The following is a 20,761-nucleotide window of genomic DNA, read 5'->3' on the forward strand; positions in this document are numbered from 1 at the left end:
GTCCTTCCAGTTCTCAAGGCGACTGACATTTACTGAATGAGCCAGAGCAGGGAATGAGTCTGTTCCCTAATGTTAATTACTCCTGAGAGCATCAGTAAGTTTCTGTAAGTACCAAGAGTGCAACCTACCACACATAAAGAAAATAACTGTGTATGTAAAAGCAATCATGATCCAGCTGAAAGACTGTATTTCAAAATGTTTGTTCCCATGGAAGGATGCCATGAAAGTGCTAGACTGATCCAGCACCTACTGTGTGCAGAGGTGCACTCTGACGGGAAACAATTTAAACCCAGGTGTCAGAAAATGTTTTGGCAATACAGAAGGATATTTCTTCCTTTTCTTCCTACACCTTCCACCTCCCTTTCTTTTTTTTTTCTTTTTTTTTAGAAATCAAGGCAGGTCTCAGTGGTTTTATGTCCTTTGAAAATTTGCCCCAGTCTTGGAACTGTGGCAGAAGTGAACTTCTGAAACACAGCTCTGAGTTTATTATTGGGAAAACAAAGGTTACATAATCTGGCTAAAATCCTTCTCAGAGTAGTTTAAATAATAAAGCTACAGAGCTTCATAAATGCATTTGAAACACAGCTCTTAATTTCTGTTTTTTGTAGTAGTGTAACATCAAGAGGATGACTGATAGTCTTTACTGTCCTATGGGAAATCATTAAGATGATGAAGGTTAAAGTGTGGTAGACAGAAATCCTGCACAAATGGGGATGTTTTACTCAAACTCAATTGGCTGTTATTTAAAAATTTATTTAAGGCCAGCAGTGATGCTGAGGCCTGAGGGAAAGGGCTCTCAAGGCCCAGAATTCCTGTTGCCACTTTGCTGTTTCCTCTTGCCCTGTCTGAGGGCAGTGAGCAGGGCTGGCACATTGGGGATGGGAACTGGCCCTGTTGAAGGGGATTTTTCTGCTCTACCCATGTCTTGTAGCTGTGACAAAAATTCAGGCTTCCACTTGCAGTTTTCCAAGTTAGCAGGAACTTGCCTTATTTTCCTGGACTGCTGCTCAATTGTTTTCCAACAACTATCAGAGCCCTGAATGGGGGGGGTTTATTTTTAGTTTTTAATGGGTATGGAAAGCTGCTGAAATTGAACTCATGAGGGAAGGACCTCAGGAAGAGGAAAAATGGCAGACTCCTTAAAACACAGACGGAGGTTTCTGAGGAATTTGTGCCAATTAAAACAAGACTGTGAAACAAAATATCTTTAATAATAGGACCAGAATAAAGCTGCAGCTTGTGAAAGTTCCTCATGTTTCACAATGTTAGGTTATGGCAGTTGCTATGTATTAATGCAACAAATCAATGGCACAGAATTGAGAGTAGTGGGTGTGTCAGTTGTGAAAACCAAAGGGAGAGGATTCATTATCCAAACTCTCCCTACTCCCTGCCTTGCACTTTGGAAATCCATGGCTTTCACATAGAAGATTTTTGCTGAAAAGAAGAAAAAACATGAAAAAACAAATACATAACACTCACGTTTAAGTTTGCTTTGTAAATCCTTAGAGGGTAGTTAATATGTAGTAAAATCTTGCAGCAGAGGGTGGGACAACCCTGACAACCCAGTACCTTCCCATTTGGTATTTCCTTTGTTATTCGATACGTCAGCCTAATTCGTACATAATCATTTAAAACGTAAGACTATGGAGATTTTCTGGATGACTTTATAGGCTAAGCTAGTTCCCAGCTCTGGTTTGCAAAACAGAAAAGCAAATTAGATTGTCAAATGAAAGTTAAGTAGAAATAAGAGAAGTATTTACAAAGTGTATTCGTAGTTCTCTGTGCTTCATGTAATTGAACTTATTTGCCAAGGATGAAACATGAGCAGCCAGGACATTTGTTTCTGCAAAGAAGGAGTGGTGGCCCTCGTGTGGGGCTCAGCAAAGGCAGCACCTGGGAGGGGACTGGCTGAAATGGGTGCAGTTTGGTTCTAGTTTGTATTAACAGCAAAGTGGTCACTACTGGCACAATTTACATCATTCTTGTATTTTCAAGATTTTAGCACTTAGAAAAGGCCTCCTTAGCCATGAAATCTGATTTGCTGAGGAGGTAAATCTGTTTCACTATCTGTGTGAAAGTGGAAAATTTTCACAGAATCACCAATAAAAAAGGTTTATTATGTTACTTACAGGCATCATTCAGGAGATGCTTAATTACTTGATCTTGCAGACGGAGTAAGAAACCTGAATTTCTAGTTTTTCCAAAATTATACTTTGTTAAAAAATTTGCTTCTAAAGAGTTGAATCACTTCTTTAGTTTTCTAGGCATTCCATTTCAGTGAAGCTTTGCTATTCTGTTTGAACATCTTGTGAAAGGAATCAACTTGTTGATAGGAGAAACATTTTCCTATTCTGTGTCTGTGAAGTAAATGTAACGTGAGCCCGTGTTTCACACAAATAACCAGTGTTCCTCAGGGCTGGGGAGTAAAGAGCACTTTACAGCCAATTGTACTCCCAGTCACTGGTCTCTCTTGAGAAGATGTTGGTTAATCTTGTTACTAATAATGGTGCTGTCATGGCATCTGCTGTTCTGTGGTTGAACTACTGAAAGTGAACCCTGACACTCACCAATTGCAGGCAAATCAAGCCAGTGGTCAAGTTTGTGTCTCATTATCAGCTTTTTGAATCATTCTTATTCAATAAAATTTTAAAAGTATTCCAGTGAAGAGTTATAGTCATCCACAAGGAATGTGGTGTTCATTGTGGAAATAATACACAATTTCTCCTAATTACATGGTATGTTAAAAATAAAATCTAGGATAGCAATCAAAGGCATCCTTTTCTTCCATATATTATGTATTTACTTGTGGTTTTCTTTGCATGTGTAATATAATTGCTTTGTTTGAATTCCATTATATACATATCTTCCAGTGAGTTCCACATAGATTTTCCTTTATATTAATGGTCTCGACATGAAAGGGAAAATTAAGAAAGAATTAAGCAACAAAAGAACTGTAGAACACGGGGATTTCATATTTCCTTGGCATGTTTCTGTTTTTTAAATGTCAATAGTTGATGCTGCCTAGAACAGTGGAATAGCAGAGGCTTTCCTCCTGCAGGGGATGGAAGAGCAAACTCTAAGGGCATAACTGGAATTTACCCTGTCTGATTTATAGATGACATCCATAGTGTCTCTGAGTATGTGACATAAGACTCTGCACATCGCTGTTTAGTAAGAGCTTTAGCAAGAATTTAGCAGAGAAACTTTGAGAATGGTAAATGTTAGTTACTGGAAAGTCATAGCATTAAAAAGTTTCTGTGGCCACCTCTTCCAAAACTAATTAACAATTTACAGTTCAAACAGGTTGGACAATAACTACTGGTAGTTCACAGTTATTTGCTGAGGATTCACCCAAATCTTTTGAAACCATCTGTCAAAAAAATTTCTATTTTTCTACTTTATTGTACTGTCATACTGTCAGCTTTTTATATGGAACATCCAGGATGAGCTATGCAGTCATTTTACTCCCAGTACCACAGCCCTCAGAGTCTTCCTTATCCTTTCAGCCAGTGTGAGACCCACCAGGCTGACAACTTGAATGGTTGGAGGAGAAACCCAGAGCACAAATCAAAAGCTGAAATAGGCCTACTGTCTGAAAAGCTGTTCATTGAAATTATCCCTTCTCAGAGCTATTAACTAGTATGCAAAAAGGTTAATAAAATGAAAACTGAAAGAATTTACAGCCAGAAAGAAGGAAGGCAAAGTAAGAAAGCTGTAAAACAGCAAGTAAAAAGAAATGCCTTTGCATAAAGGCCTTTGCTTTGCTGCCTGTTGCTTGTCCTGGTGTGGTGGTGCAGCGTGGAGGGCAGGACAGTGAGCTGTGCTGTGCTTGCCCCGCAGTGCTCGGCCGAGTGTGGGGATGGGATGCGCACACGGGCTGTGGTCTGCATGACCAACCACGTCAGCAGTTTGCCCCTGGAAGGCTGTGGCAACAACAGGCCCTCTGAGACAACGCCCTGCAACAATGGCCCCTGTGCTGGGAGAGTGGAGTGGTTTGCTGGGGGCTGGACACAGGTAAGCCCAGCGCAGTATCCAACGTACCTCTCGGATTTCTGCTGGTGTTTCAATTTCAAACTTGTATTGTTGTGCAACAATGATGTGTGTCATAAAGTATTTCTGCATCTCTGTGGAATATTTGAGGGTTTTTTTCCTGTATTTTGCTGAGTTGATGTTCAGTAATTTTCAGCACCTGCTGTTGTTTTTTTTTACTTTGATGAAAACAAGCTTTTGTTCTTCTCTGTACATTCTCTTTTATTTTTCATCTACTGACCCAGTGTGTTTATAAAATGAAAGGAAGCAGAATGCTGCTTGGCATATTCAGGTGAACAGGAAAGCAACAGGTTTGCACCTTTTAAAGTAGAGCCTTGGGATCGTGCATGCATGCACAGAGATACACACATATACATATATATATATATATATATATATATATATATATATATATATATATATATATATATATGGGATTTCCAAAAGATATGTAAGGCAAACAACAATGGCTAAACCCAAAAATTAGCTTCATTACTGCTTTGCCTCCGTTACAATAAGTGAAAGAACAAAATTTGGTTAGTGGCCTGTATCCTGATGCTCTTTCCTCAAGGTAGATTCTTCCTCATCTCAGTAGCCCTTCTCGTTCCAAATAAACATTTCTGCTGTCAGGGACAGAGGCATTTCAGAGGGGGTCAGCTCATGCCAAGGCATTTCTGTCCCTTTGTGAGGGCTCTGGCACAACCCAGAGAGCCTTTGGGACTGCTGGGGCCAGTTCTGGGGCAAGCTGTGCCATTAACTCACTGCACTGCAGATTCCAAGATCCTTCCAGGTGATGAGGAGCTGGAAATGAAACTGGTACAGCTGAGATGGAGATTACAAGGCTACTGCTATGCTAATGCTTTTGTTAAGTGATAATTATTTGTATTATATCAGATAACAAATTCAGATTTCAAAACTACTTATCTCCAGTTCTAATGACAGATGCAATGGCAGATGCAATCAAGGCTTTCTCCTTAGACCACTCCATCAGACTGAATGGGAATTCTGTGACCATTTTGCTGCCCCAGAGAGAGCTATTCAGTAAAGGCATCCTAACTTTCCTGATCTCTTCAGCTAAATCACCTTCTGTCTTTGAATTGTTTGGTGCACACCAAAGGTGCAAAGCCTTTGCTGTGTGTGATGTGAGAGCACTGTCTGACAGCACCAGATCCTGGCTGCTCAACAGCACAGTGAAAGCAACAGTCAGTAGAGGAGAGCAGGAGGGAGCACTGATGGATGGGCCCCCAGATCATGCTCTGCAGAGCTAAGGCTGGATGTTCACATGCTTCTGTTCACATTCTTCTGGAGGAACCTTTAAAAGAGAGCAGCAACAGAGTTGTTTGGTGTTAAAGAAAGTGCAGTTAATGTACTTCCCACAGAGTTTATTTGGGTGCATTTATTTTAAGGTTCTTCATTCAGCTCAAGGTTCTTGTGGGAATCTGGTAAAGAGATTGTAAATTCTACCCAAAATGCAAACAAAATCCCCACTGCTGATATCATGTGATTGCTTTAGGCTAGAAAAAGCCTTCTGAAAATCATAGTTTTTATGCAACTTAGAAACCCATATGTTGCTGGAATCATCTTCTAAAAACCTTTTTACAAGTGCCAGGAACAGTACTGTGTGTGTATCTAACCTTTAAATGGGCAGTAAGGATCCAAGTGAGTCAACTTGCTTTTCAGAACTGGAGCACTACATCACATAGGTACTTGCAAACATGAAAATAACACCCTGGCAGATCAAGGCATTTTCTAAAACCCACACAGAATGTGGGGCTTTGTAAAGCCAAACTGTGCTCTTACCTTCTAACCCTCAAAAGTTCAGTGCAGCACATACAATCCTGCCTCAGCCAGAAGCAGCAACACTGTTTATGGAGAAAGGGAGTTATGCTTCTCTTTTGATTAGACAAGTTGGGTTTTTTTTGTAGCTCCAGGTAAAGCAACACTTTCATATTTCTCCAAAAGTATACTTAAGAGTCATACGTCTTATTCATTAAAATAATTAGAAATATGTTTTGAGCCTGTGGTGCCACATGGAATAAAAATTCACAGAAGTATCTTTTTAATTGCTGTAGCCATTTCTAAGATAAAAAATTAAATTCGTAATACCTGACACAGTCAGTAGTCACTTGATGAGTTAAATCATTACTATGTCCCTCAGCTTTCTCTTGTACTGGCACCTAACAGGGACTGGTGGCTACTATGTTAGTACTACAGACAAATAATTATAGTAACCCAAGGCTTATCTAGGCTGCTCCTCTGATCCTAAGAGATAAAAATCGTACTGCAGGAACTTAGGGAATACCTTGCCCTTTTCCTTTCTCTTCAAGTCAGGTGCCAGTGATGGAAGCAAAGATACAGCTAAGTTGATTTTTTTCTGAGAAAAGAACATATAAAAGTAAGGAAATGCATTCTGGATGTTAGTGTCTAGATAGGTGTTCAAATTTTTCTGTTTGAATACTAATTTAAAATGCGGTCAGGTGTGTTTGTGTGTGTGCTGTTTAATTTCAGGAACAAATATGTGGAGAAATATGTTACTTTGTACACAAGGATATAAGTGGCATATCAAATTCCCCCCCTCTTTTTTCTGATACAGTGCTCTACTGAATGTGGCAGTGGAACCCAACAGAGAGAAGTCATTTGTGTTAGGAAAACTGAAGGTAATTTTGATGTTTTGAACCCCTATGAATGTTCATATTTGGAAAAACCTCCCAGCCAGCAATCCTGCTACCTCAAACCGTGTGGATCTAAGTGGTTTCATACAGAATGGAGCACAGTAAGTCTATCATGCTTTCCTATATCTATATTTTGGTTGATGCACCTTTTTCCATTTATATTGAAAGAGAGCACCATTTGGATAAAGCCACTGATCACAACAGGAATGCACAGACATGTAACAAGAGTAATTCTAAAAAACCCTGTGCTCTATTACTGTTTCCACAGGACTGCCCTTTCTAAAGTGGGGAAAGGTTGTACTTCAAGGAGAAAAAGCAGTTTAAGAATATAACACTGAGAATATTTTGGTTAGTTTGCTACAGTGGCTGATTTTATGATGATGATAAGTTGTTTCTGCAACGTTAGCAAAAGAAATAAGTATGCCAAAAAAGTCAGAAAGAAAACATTCTTACTAGTTTGGGGCTATTAAGGTTTTAATCATTATAAATGACCCAGGTTTAATTAAGTTTGTGAGCATTAGGTTAAACTGGACAGTGAGCCAAATCTCAAAGACCTCAGTCAGGCATAATTCTTCAAGTCAACAGGGGATTTGCTTCAGTATGGGCAGAAATGTGTAATAATTGGCTTGAAAAATACCATGACAAGCAAGTACAGAAGTCTCTGGCTTCGTAACAGATTTTGAAGGAGCACAGAAATATTTTCTTTAGAAATTCAAAGAAACCTATAATGCTTAGTAAAATTGTTGTGCTACAAGAGGTGAAATATAATTGAGTGCCAGAAAAAAAAAGGCAATTAAGATTATTCCTGCTTGTATATTAAATGGCAAAAGGGCAGTGGAGGGTAGAGCAGTCAAGCAGTAAAGTTCAGTGCAGGGAGTTCTTGAAGTAGGAAATGTGAACACTGTGGAAAGAGTACATTTGGGAGAGATGTATAAATAAGCAGAAAACAAGAGACTAATTAAAGAAGCAAGAAGCTAACTAATAAATCAGAAAGGAAACTGTCCTAGCTTGCTTTCTGTTGCACAGTGTCCACCACATTTACTTGTCCAGTTTTTCCTCCTTTGGTCAAAAGTGTTTCGAAATTTTTAACAAAGTTGCCGCTGTATATTTATGGCTTCAGAGATAGAAAATAAAAAACTGTAGCAGAAGTTGATAGACGGCTACAGTGATACCTGGGTCTGGCTTCAAGCTTCCCTTTTTTTGTCTTTCTGTATTGATACATCTCATATTGTCTTCATGAACTTCAGCTTAATTGTTTCAGTGTTCCAAGTCGTGTGAAGGCGGATTTCGGGTGCGGGAGGTGCGATGTCTCTCGGATGACATGGCAGCCAGTTCCCAGTGTGATCCACAGCTGAAACCTGAAGAAAAAGAACCGTGTAACACACAAGATTGTATCCCTGAGATAGGTAGGGAAGCTTCTGTTTTAACTGTGGCACTCCATCTAGTGGCGAAAATATTTAATAGTCTTGCAGAAGTTTTAAGTGTATTTTCTTCAGAGTTTTATTTTTACACAAAATACAGCTTTTTTATGCTGTCAAAGTAGGGTTTAACTTCTGATAAAATGTTTTCTTTGTAATATGTAAGAAACTGGCTGGAAGTTGCTGAGAATGTGGAAGGTCTGCTCCTGTGAAACTGGTGCACTCAGGATGTTTTCCTGCTGTCTCTCTGCATTCTCCAAGGTTTCTCTGGGCAGTCTTTAAAACAAAAAGAGGGTCATGTATGATACATTGTATTTGGTAACAGGTTCCGTAAGAACCAACAACATGAAACTAAGACATGAAGTACAATTAAGCAATTTTCTTTCAGAGATATATTAAATATACACATTCACACCATTTGGCTTTGGAATTAGTCATTCAGCTCCTACAGATTTGATTTTAAGAGTAATGAGAATGTCTAGGGAGAGGAAGATACAAGAATTTAGAATCAATTTTACCTCTTAATATTCTGCAACAGTTTCCAGTTGAGAATTCTTCAACATACTTTAAGATAACTACATTAAAAAATGGAGATAGGTATATTTCTTCCATGATTTACATACCTTTCTATTACATTGTATAAAATCTTAATAAATCGTCTAACTTATTGGCATAGGTAGCCTATTTTGACCTGACAATGAATGTTTAATACAGATCCAAAGGATTTTACATGGTAAAAGAAAGAGGATTGGTTATTTGTTGCTCTGTTACTGCTTTCTTCAGTTTCTTTTCTCTTGGTTTTTCTCCCCAGATGAGAACTGCAAGGATAAATACTACAACTGCAACGTGGTGGTTCAGGCGCGGCTCTGTGTCTACACCTACTACAAAACAGCCTGTTGTGCCTCCTGCACCCGCGTGGCCAACAGACAGTCAGGGTTCCTGGGGCGGAGATAACACCCGCTCTGCGCTCAGAGTGGCACGGGCAGGCTGCAGGTGGAGCTTCAACAGTGTTACTGCTGTGACTTACAGCAGTTTTAGCTTCTTAGAGATGGGGGTTTGTATTGCTGAGTGCATCAAGACTATGGTTAAATCTCACACCCTTTCAGTTATTGTGCAGTTATCTCTTTTAAGATGTTTGTTGTAAAACCATGATCTTTTTAAAGCATTAGTTTTTAAGGATACTATTATTTGCACCTGCTCATCAGATAATTATTTAAGGAACATACCAGCCTTAATGTTGTGAAATTAATGAAAACTAAATCAATTGCAGGCAATTACTGGAGATAGTTGACCAGTATGGATGCAGCTGCTGCATTATTTTCTGAGTGCTTATTTTTACTTGGTATTTTGGACTGCCCTAAATTAGATGGCTAAATCAATGAAACATCCACATGAGAAAAATTATTTCCCAAAGAACCAGATCTTTGATGACCCATTTATCATCAGTTTCTTAGCACTCTAACATATATTTTTAATTACTCAGTCTGTTCATAATAAATTAGAGTCACTGTTAAGCTCTCTCAGTTGTACTTTTAACTAACGTCCTGTCCTCAGGCAGCAAATATTACACACTTGACTGCCAAGAAGTGCCTTTATATTTAATTCATAAACTCTTAAAGATACATTTTTCTAATTTTGTATGGATTTTAAAATACATTACCTCCCAGAGTGACACTAGTGTGTGTCTAGCCCTTCAAGACTTCACCAACAGTTGCTGTCAGTGAGACAGATTCACCAGAAAGGTGAGGAGCCTTCGCTGGTGTAAAGTGACTGTTCCCACTGGCGAGGTCTCTTTGCTGTAGGGCTGTTATCTCAGTGAACTGGGATCTTGCCTAATTCTTTGTCTCTGCACTATTGCTTAACAACTACCATACCAAAGTACTTTGTCCAGACTTAGTCTGGGTATGTCACCAGTTTCTGAAACAACCACCAAAGGATTCAGGCCTGTGTGCTTTGTAGTAGTCATTACTCTTGGTATCAGGCAGCAGTGTGAGTGTCATAGCTGAGTATCTGTAAAAAGGAGATCTTAGCTATTGACATTCTTCAGGTTTTGATCAATTGTTACAACCTACTTGTCCTTTTATACTCAATGTTTCATCCCACAGATCTATTCATACCACTCCTTTTCTATTACTCAAGAATGGCTGCAGATTTAGAGCTGAATGTAAGTGATGATTTTTCATTTCTGCCATTACTGTACTCAGCCTTGGGACTTGCTAAAAGCAAATAGGGTATGCTGTGCAGTGCAGGTGAGTTTTTGCATTATCTCCATGTTGTCTAGCCTTTACTTGAGAAGTCTTTCAAATGTGTAAATCAGGCTGAGGGGAAAAAATTAAACACCTCTGCTTATTCAGCTGTTTATTACAGCATACTGCTTGTAAATTAGCTAAACTATGTTTCTGAGGTGCCTGATGTCTGAGTTGAAAAACAGCTGCAATAATCATGTTAAGTCACTCCCAGAGATGTGATATAACAGTGGTTAAGGTGTCCTGCTACTGATGCAGAACCATGTTTGGGCCTCATTGTGTATTCTTTTCCTCTTAGTGCTTTGGTGGAGAGGATGTGGGAAGGGAATGGAGCTCTGGGAGGCAAAGGTTGCTGGGTGTGGTACTAGGTCACATCAGTTTTTGCTGGAAGCCACAGGAAGGTGGAATTCCTGTAGTCTAAAAGCTGCCTTGCCTTGAGACAAATCTTTGAGTTTTTTGATTTGGTCACCTGTGGAAAATATAATTCAGACATGATGAACTACTGCTGTTTGGCTAAATGAAGGAGTGTTTCCCCTAAAAGTTAGTCTTTGTGACTATAAACCAATAATGTCTTTGGCTGTTTCCATACACCTTGACTTGAGTTTTTTCACTGTAAGTAATTGATACAAAATTGTTAGAAACAGAAATGCTAATTAGAAATCTTCTGAGTTCATGAACCTTTTACAATGCTGTTCCCTTGTGTTATGAAGATTTTTCCATGAAGATAACTTACAGATTTGTGATCATATTATATTCCTTAGATTCTCGACCAAAGAATGTTATGTAGAAAGTGCAGTGTAAACAACTCTGGAATCCTGTATTTCTAAATACAGATTTTCATCAGTGTATCTCATTGCAGAAAAATTTGACATATGTTATATAATTTTTACTGTTGTCTCTTTTGTCCCAGGGAAGTGTATCCTGTCAGCTTGAGGGAAATACCTGTTCTATAAAAAGGCTACCTGAAAACCCTGAGGTGAATGAGATGCAGGGAGCTAATCAGGTTTGCAGTCAGTCCATAGAAAATTATCTTGCACACACTTTCAACTGTGAGACAGTCAGCGACAGCACAGGGACATGAGGTCGTCTGATTTTATAAAGTATGTTATTTTGCTCTGGAATATGTGCCCATTAGGTTATTGCACAAGATGAGCACCTTGTAGGCTCTATTCAGCTGAAGTAAACAGAGTTCTTGGCAGCTAAATATCAAAGAATATATACTTACACATAGCAATATAACCCTGTATTATGCCTGATATATACAACTTTGTGAATTGAATGCAGTGAGCTATGGTTATACAAATTGTACTTCTTTTTGTTTTCATAAGTAAAGAGACAGTTTTCAGATGTACCAGATAAAACAAAAAATACTATTTCACCTAATTAAACATCTAATGGTGAGGAAACTGCCAGAATGCTGCTGAACTTAATCATTTATCATCTCTTCTTGTGTGTCAGCATCATCAAAATAGTTGTTCCTGCAAAATGAACTAATGAGCCCTTTTTATCAGCACTTTGATATACTAATATTGTCTGCACAAAGTAAGTGCTGTGCTAAGATTTTCCTGTCTTGCAAAGCACACTTCAGAAATTGTGCCTGCAGCAAATGTTTGTTTTAATGGGCAGTGCACCAGCTTAGGATGATGCCTGCAGAGGACCTGATTTTACTCTTGCTGTATGTCAAAGGTGGCCTTAATGAAAGTAGCACACTTAGAGAAGATATAAACCCAATAAGTAAGAAATAATGCAGACTTCTGATTTTCAATGATTTGATTTCTTTTTCTGACATTTTAACATTAGTCAAAATGCCTCAGAATGGTGTAAGAAAAATGCTTCCTTGCCTTGAGGATTTTCACTTTACACAACCAAGGAAGAGCAGAGTAAGTTAGATTGTTTATTTAAAGAGTCTAAGCAGTTCACCTGCTTATGTGGTAAGTCTGCATAAAGCTTTCATGTCTTCCAGGCATGCAGCTGGCCAAAACTGGCTCCATCCAGAGCAGGCTCTGTGTCTCAAAGCACTTTCCTTTTGGAATTGAGGACTCCTGGTGCAGTTGTTTATCAAGTTATCCAGGGCCTATCAGGGTTTGCTACCTCCTTCAAGCATGTGTAGGTAGAATTCCTAGTGTGCTGCAATGGCATGCAAATTTGGGAGCAACTGAATTCATGGAGTTCTCCCTTCCTCTCTCAGAGGATGGTGTGGAAGCATGAGGTGAGCGTTGCTCCTGTGGGAATGACCCTGTGTCTGACCAGGCCAGCAATGAGACAGAAGTCAGTGTTTGCTTTGGTGCCTCTGACCTTCAGCCCCCAGGGCTCTGAGTTTGGGAAGGGCTTGTTCAGAGCAGGCAGGTGTTGGAGTGCAGTGCAGGTGATCCTGCAAACCTTGGAGTGCAGCTGCGATGTGTGGCCACACACTCGAGGCAGGACTGCCTCAGCATCCCTGCACAGGAACTACTGTCTTCCTCATTACACACATAACCTTCTCTTTTTCCCCGAATACTTCAGCAAAATGAGAACTTTCTGTATGAATAAAGCAGTCTTTAACAGTAATGTTATTGGTTAGATCCCAGTTTTTTTATAATATAGTGCAGTTATGTATCACTCATATATATATATATATGTAATTATAGCCCTGACTCAAGAGAGTACATTAAACTGGTAGAAGAGAAGACCAGATGGGACAGCAGCATTTCCAGGACCCTCTGACTTTCTTTGATTATGTCTGAGTCCTAGAGAGTGCCAGTGGGCACCTCTGAGGGAGGAAGGATTTAGGGGCTCAAACAGTTTATGGCTGGTATAGGGAAGGTTATGTCTTCCTGAAGGAAATCCTTTATTTCCTCACTTTTTAATCTATACCACTGCAAGTAGTAAAATATCCTTTGCAGGGCTTTACTTTTCCCCATTCTCATCCTGACCTGGCTCCCCACACCCCCAAGTCTACTTTTTCCTCTTATCTCACTTTCATCCCTTTGTCCTTTGGATTACAATATTCAATTTTGCCAGAATTACTGAAAATCCTGAGCTGGTGTTTTAGTTTCTAAGAATCTGTGTTAGAAATTAGCCCAGATGTTAAGAGAGCTCTATTCCTGCCAGCCCAGGGATTTTTGTGTCTGTGCCTGTCCATGTTGGGTGATTTTAAATGCGTATTGGTAAAGTACATACTGAATTAACTCCTGTATAATGAACCTCTGACTGCACAGCTATTGAAGTGTGCAGTGACCCTTTATTCTCATATATAACATCACATAAAAAAAGGATTATCCTCTTCACAGAGGAAAAGCTGTGTGTTTACCTGGTCTTCTTGAGACTTAGACTTAGTGTCTCTGACTTCTTAAGAGCTGTTCTGTGTATTGGCAGGTAATTTCTGTGCATGCCTGTAATTCGAACACAAAACATGAAATTCTGAACAGGAATGTAAACTTCCTTGATGTCTAAACTTGAAGAATGTTTGTGGGAGATAAATTAGGTGTTGCTTAGAAAAGAGAGTAAATAATTATTTCCACATCAGAAATGAAAAATCATCCACTAAGCATTTTCAATATATTTTAATGCAAGTTTGTGATCATTATAATATCTCAGTAGTGTGGGCAAAATTCAGACCTGGGGAAAGGGAGAAAATTCCATTTAAGAGAACTCACCATAGACCTGAACTCAGCTCTTTCTTCTCAGCTTTTACCAGCCAGAGGTTTGTAAGAATGAGAGTGCCAAATTTTCTATATCCCCATGTACTATAATGGGATTTAGATAACTACCACCATACCTGGAGAGGAGAGGAGCTTAATTTTGATTAATCACTGACCTTTCAGCAACAGTCATTGCTGCTTGCCCTGACCTGTTTTTCTATGCTGTGTTTGGGTCTCTTGAGACCAGTGGCCTTGGCAGGGGTTGGGTACATATGAGCTTGTGAAGTCCCATTGTAGTCACTCAGGATCTACATAGAGGATCAGGAAGGACGGGAGATAAAAGAAACCCTAACTTTTTTTATATGTATAAAATTGTCTGCTTGACCCTCATAATTGATTTTGGCAGAAGGATATACTTTATTATAACTTATTTTGTTGTTATTTGTAAATACAAGATGTCTATGGGAAATATGTAATTCTGAGCTGTGTCTATGGAACAAGCCACTGCACCAAAATATTTCAAATATTTAGAATAGGCAGATTTTTTTATTAAAAGGGACCTAATATGTATTTATTTACATATACCATTCAAATTTTGCCCAGCTTTTTCATTATACTAACCCAGCTTTTTAGGGAATTTTATGGCACAAGTATTACATATATATTTTTGTATATATGTCATACTGTAAATCCATAATACAATTTTCTAAACTTTCTGATTAGCCAGTTCCTTGAGTGAATTGAAGGGGGAGAGTATAGGCAAATTGCTTTCTGACTCGTTCAGGAATACGTATCTGTGGCAATGTACCTGAACCAGAACTGTACAGCATCCTTTTCATATTGTATGCATTTTCTCTTTGATGAAAAAATGTTAACTATTTTTGTTTATGACTAATTTATTTTTTATTATTGTGAAAAATAAAGTAACTCATGATGAATTTATGTGACGTGTTTTGTTTCTTATTTGCTTGATCTGTACTCCAGTTTCTTGAGAATTGAGAGCAAGCATCAAGGAGGGTACAACACACTAAGGGAATCTTTATGCAAATTTAGGAGTGGACACCATATAACCAAGGTGCAGAAAGTTGAATAACGTGTGTGACAGCCTTGGAGGAGTGTTGGCAATGCTCTGAGACTGCCTCAGGGTGTGGGAATTGCACAGAGGAGCCCATGGGTGCCAGAAATGTGCTGGTGTAAAGGTAAACCTGTGGGAGAAATGAACCCAACTCGGGAGATGTCATTGATGTGCTGTAGATGTTCTGGAGCCTCACCCTTTTCCAGTGCAGTCTGGATCAGTCCATGGCAAATGGTGCAACTGTGCTTCCACCCCTGGGGCAGTTGATTCCAGGTGTACTGCACACCCCTCCAGGGGAAAATGAACTGGGGCCTGCACTCTGCTGCAAAAGAAATGGAGAAAAAGGCATTGGCCATGTAAAGTGTCTTGGGCACTGCAGAAACGGGCCATTTGAGGCAGACCTTCTGCTGGAGCTGATGGAGGCTCAGGCTGGTTCCTCCCTGCTCCGAGAAGACCAGAGCAGCACCACAGATTTCACTGTAATTCCATTGTAAATAAGTGAAGTCACAGAATCACAGAATCATTAAGGTTGGGTAAGAGCTCTGAGATTATCAAGTCCGACCTTTGACCAAACACCACATCAACCAGGCCACAGCACTAAGCACCACATCCAGCCCTTGAAGTCCCAAGGGAGAAAAGCCCTCACCGGAACCTCTCTGGAGTTATCCTGATGTCATCTGCCCTTCAGTCTCTGCCATTGCATGCAGTTCTGCCCGGCTTGTGAGGAGGGAGTTGCGGCTGTTCCCAATTCACGGTAACGGGGCACTGTGAGGGGGCAGGCGCTGCCTGAGCCATGGTGGGGGCTGCCCACGGAAGTGAGGAGGGACTCATCCAGGCATGAGGGGACCTGGCAGGGAGGGGAGACCGACCGGGGCATCAGAGGGACCGGCTCAGGTGTGAGGGGGGACCCAACCGGGCATGAGGGGACCTGGCAGGGAGGGGAGACCAACCGGGGTATCAGGGGGACCAGCCTGGGAGTGAGGGGGGACCTCACCAGGCATGAGGGGACCTGGGAGGGAGGGGAGACCGACCAGGGCATGAGGGGGGACCCGGCTGTGAGGGGGGACTGGTGTGAGGGGGGACTGAAGGGAAGCTGTTAAATATTGTATATTAAAAAAGCTGCTAAATCACATACATTCCCAATTAAGCCTGGATTTATTAGTATAGGTAAGTTTTTTCTTTAAAAGTTTTAGTTGTTAAGATTTTACTAAGCCAACACTTAAATAGAAAATAGTTGATAAAGAACTAACAGAAGTATTTTAGGCCAAAGTCATGGGTGCTTCTAATGTAATAAGAACCTTGCAGTTTTGCTTAACCTGCTGAGAATTTTCTAGCTTTTACCTAAGGGATATGGCTCTGGCAAGTAAAGACAAACTGGGAAAAGAACATAACTTTTGCAAGTAGAAAGGATGTATCTCTTCAAACTGACAAGTGACCAACCAACATCCAACATTCCAGGCTGGGAAGCAATTCATCCAAGATGGAAAGGATACATCATACAAAGGATTTTTATGGACTAGAAACAAAGGACTTACATAGTGAGGAGGTGTGGAAAGGCAGGATTTAAAATCAATGTCCTTTTAAAATGCAAGGGTTTTGCTTTTGTAATTCCATTGGGAGTACATATGGTGGATTATCCCCAGTACTTCTCCAGCACAGAATAAAAAGAAATGTAACTTAACACTGATGAACTTCAATGCTGAGTGAATTTTTCTGAAACAGAACCAGCACGCACACCCTGTGCAGTGCAGCCCAGCTGGGACGGAACAGAGGTGGTGGTGCTAAGGAAAGTAAGATCTAAGTTGTATTTAGACCTTTAATTCTATTTCAACTGTCAGAAGAAAAACAGGTCCATTAACTCTGTATTTTCTTTTCCTTACCAGTGATGCTGCAGTTGGAGGCATGGCCCAGTTAAGACTGGATGATGGCAATGTTTCTCACCGAAATCAAATTACAGTTCAGTAGAGCTTTTCCTCTCAGGTTTTTTTCCATATGTAATTTATGAAAAGTACTACAACTTTTGTGATTGTTACTCTTCTATTTTACTAGAAATCTATGTATATTTTAGATACATGCAGATTTCTACAAACTTCATTAATGATATGAAGCTACTACAAGTCAAAACAGGTATACAGTGAGTAAGATGAACTGTCATCAGTGCTGCCAGTCAGCAGCTTCCTCAGCAGAACATGCACCAAGAGGTACCAAGATGGACTTCAGAAAAGGAAAGTTCTCCAAATAGTTTCTTTCTCTAAACTGTGAAGACTGTTAATACTGGAATGTTGTGTTGTTGTTGTGTTGTCTTCAGCCAGGTGAGTTCCCCAGTTGAAATGCCTGAGATGATTTTGACTGCAATCTTGAGATCCAAAGCAGAGATTTTAGTATAGAGTTGAAGCAATTACTGAGTGGAGGAGAGGAAATAAAGGCATATAAATGTCTGCACTGCTTTGGGCACTATTAATAACTTCTTTTGAATTTCCTTTGTTGCACTGGGCTGTCATATTTTGTTTGTTCTCTGTTACTCTTTTTTGGTTGGGATCTATTGAAAGAAAAGGAAATACTTGAGGAAGAAAAACTCTGACTTTCAAAAAAAGTACAATCCAATAGGGTACATCAGGAACCTAAAGTAAATTTGTTCTAATATTAAAATAACTTTTATATTTCATTCCTACTTATTCATTGTGTAATTTTGGGTAAGGCACAGGAAAGTAAATGTTTAAATTACACATAATATGAAATTAACATAATGCACCTGTACCAAAATTGGATTTATTGGGACATGTGCATGCAAATGAATCAGAGAAGTATACCAGTAATGATGAAGAAAATCACACTGTGTGCTTTTAATTTAGTTGGTGTCCAGGCACTGTAAAACCATTAGTCAATTTGTGCCAGACCAACTGTGTTGTGGTTTTACCCCAGCTGGCAACTCAGCCCCACACAGCCAGTCACTCACTCCCTGCCTGTGGGATGGGGGAAAGAGTTGAAGAGCAGAAATGAGAGAACTTGTGGGTTGAGATAAAGACAGTTTAGTAAGTAAAGCAAAAGCCACGTGGATAAGCAAGTCAAAACAAGGAATTCAATCATCACTTCCCACAGGCAAGGCAGGCAGGTGTTCAGCCATCCCCAGGGATGTGCCAGCTGTGTCCCCTCCCAGCTTCTTGTGCCCCTCATCCTCATCACTGGTGGGCTGCTGTGTGGAGCTGGAAAGGTCTTGACCCTGTGTAAGCCCTGCTCAGAAGGGATGGGAACACCCCTGTGTCATCAGTGCTGTTTCCAGCACAAATCCAAAACATGTGCCCATGCCAGCTACCACTGAGGAAACTATCTCTATCCCAGCCCAAACCAGCACAAACTGCTATTTGGAACAGGCAGCCTTTCTCCACTGTAGCAGGTAAGATGCAATCTGAAAATTCTATTAAGGAAGCTTTGCAAATTCTTTTGATAAATAACTGTAAATAACACAATTTCCTAGCATTCCAATTTGGTTTTATTGTTATGTATGTTTGGTTTTTTTTTAAAACCACCCCAGTCCTTAATGAATGGTCCTGTCCAGTTGTGTGGACTGGATCTACCTTGGCATCTCTAGTTCCAGATCCTGAATCTTGAATCACATGTCTGAAATGGCAGTGGATAGCAAAGTTATATTAATCCAGTGGAAGTTGGATCCTTTTGGAATTAGGAACTGCCTGCATTCAGTAATAATTTTTGCTCTATATTAAGACACATGAGCAAGAGTCAGCCCTTGTGGGACTGCATTGCCCAGCCTCTGGCAATGGTGAATTCATGCAAACAGTTCCTACTTCCCAAGCCACATTACCAACTGGCTTGAGTGTTGCCACATGTCCCTGTGGTGTGAGGCTGAAAGAAAACAGATTTGCCAAGGAGAAACCACCAATCTGGAATTGTGTTGTTGTTGAGTTTTGGGAATGTATCCCTCCTTACTCTGGAAAATAGAACCATGAATATGATGGAGAATAAATCACAAAATTCCACTGAAACTAGGGGAGCTACACCAGACTGCAAAATGAGGCAGTCTCTGGTAAAAAAATACTTTTCCATTATATGAATGGATCTATTTATAACTGCAAGAGAATACCAAAGCTGAATTAAAAGTGTGTTGCCCTGGTAAGTAAACTAAACTATGTTTTCTCTCCCTTAGCTGTTGCTTCAGTTTTGCGCAGGGCTTGGAAGGGATGGAGCTTCTGACCTCAAAGCAAAATAGGAAGAAACATGCCAGTGGAAGAAAATGTTACTGGAGCTGAGGGCACTGCTTTGGAGCCAGTCTAAGGTATCCTCTCTTGTGGTTTTTAAGGATTGTTCACTTTATTATATCTCTGCAATTTTAAAGTTTTGTAAGTTCCAGACTTCTCTGCTGCTTCTGCAGCTCTTTTCCTCCACTTGGTGACATAATTGCTGCTGCTGGTTCCAATGCACAGTCAGGTGGTGTCAGACTGCAGAAGGTACTTTAAATAAGTCAGAAGGCCTAGTTAGTTAAAATAAAATAACAGGTAACACGAAAAAGAAGTAGCACATTACTGTTTCTCCAAGAAGCTCTTAACAATCTCCTCCTAGTATGAGTTGATTTATTTTCGCAAGATCATCACGTACTTTATTTCCAACACTAGGATGTTCTCTTTGAACCAGATTTCCTGCTGTCTGGAAAAGTCTCTTGAGTTTTTCACTTGTTTTGTGGAAAAAAACGTTTCCTGTTTTTTAACAGCTGAGGGCTAACTTTTCTTGGAAATGGTTACTAGTACCCTGGAGAGTCTGCTATGGATGCAGAATGAAGAAGTAGCTGGAATGTGACTTACTCAAAAGGACTGTCATAAATTCACTAGGTCAGGATGGGCTTTTAAACATGAGTGAATGTTGTCTGACTGCCACAGAATAATGGGAAATGAGAATTTGTAAAATCCAGCCCAGTTTAATTACAAAGCAGCATCTGTCTGAGAAATTATTTTTGCTTGTAATGGGATCAACTTGCTCAGCACTGAATTTTGGCTAAGACTGGAGGATAAAATGTGGTCATACTTTCTAGTTTCATCCTGGAGATTGGCAAGTGGTGCACTCAGCTGTATAAATGCAGGAGTATCCAGTCAGACTTTTTTTATATATTCTGACCCAAAAATGTGAAGAATTGGGAGCCTATAGCAGAAGTAAACCCTTAAGCCATTTTAACAATGAGGTAGTGAAGGAGAGAACAAGGAAAAATATGTGCAAATGTTCTACCAACTTCTTTTATAGTTATTAGTAGATAACCTTGGGAAAAGGAATTTATTTGACAGGTTGATTCCAAAAAAAAGAGAGAGAAACTCTGTGCAAACTTCACATTCTAACACTTAGAACACATTGTCCAATTTGAATCATGTTCTTGTTGTAGCAATTGGACACATAGTTCTTTTAATTTAAAATATCTCCAGTGCATAAGCTACTATTTTTCTCTAAAACATGACTTTTTTTACACTAAACTGTAATAATTGGCTTCCCCTCCACCACCACCCCCTTTTTTTCTTTTTTCTATTTTTTTTTAAGTAGGGCATAGTCTTCCTTAGCATACAAAATAAAATACCAAAAACGCCCAACTTACCCTGTCTTTTCTTGACATAAATTGATACATTAAGTTGTTGTACCAGCTTGGTAAGTACAACCTGTGGGACGCTGATGCAAAGCACAAAATATTTCTGCTGTTATCAGTATA

General features: G+C 39.8%; 1 protein-coding gene across 4 annotated transcripts in view; it reads left to right on the forward strand.

Annotated features, from left to right (window-relative positions):
- THSD4 (thrombospondin type 1 domain containing 4) overlaps window positions 1–14,927 on the forward strand; it is a 249,614-nt gene extending 234,687 nt beyond the window's left edge. For 3 of the 4 annotated variants that reach the window (XM_071568247.1, XM_071568248.1, XM_071568250.1), the window contains 4 exons: window positions 3,841–4,014; window positions 6,623–6,802; window positions 7,963–8,107; window positions 8,931–14,927. In XM_071568247.1, coding sequence (XP_071424348.1) covers window positions 3,841–4,014; window positions 6,623–6,802; window positions 7,963–8,107; window positions 8,931–9,073 — 642 coding nt within the window. In that variant the 3' untranslated portion in view covers window positions 9,074–14,927. Of the gene's footprint in view, window positions 1–3,840; window positions 4,015–6,622; window positions 6,803–7,962; window positions 8,108–8,930 lie in introns of those variants that run through there. The other variant, XM_071568249.1, reaches the window with a different exon arrangement.
- The last annotated feature ends 5,834 nt before the right edge of the window (window positions 14,928–20,761 follow it).

This window comes from Pithys albifrons, chromosome 13 (genome assembly GCF_047495875.1).
Source record: "Pithys albifrons albifrons isolate INPA30051 chromosome 13, PitAlb_v1, whole genome shotgun sequence".
Taxonomy (NCBI): domain Eukaryota; kingdom Metazoa; phylum Chordata; class Aves; order Passeriformes; family Thamnophilidae; genus Pithys; species Pithys albifrons.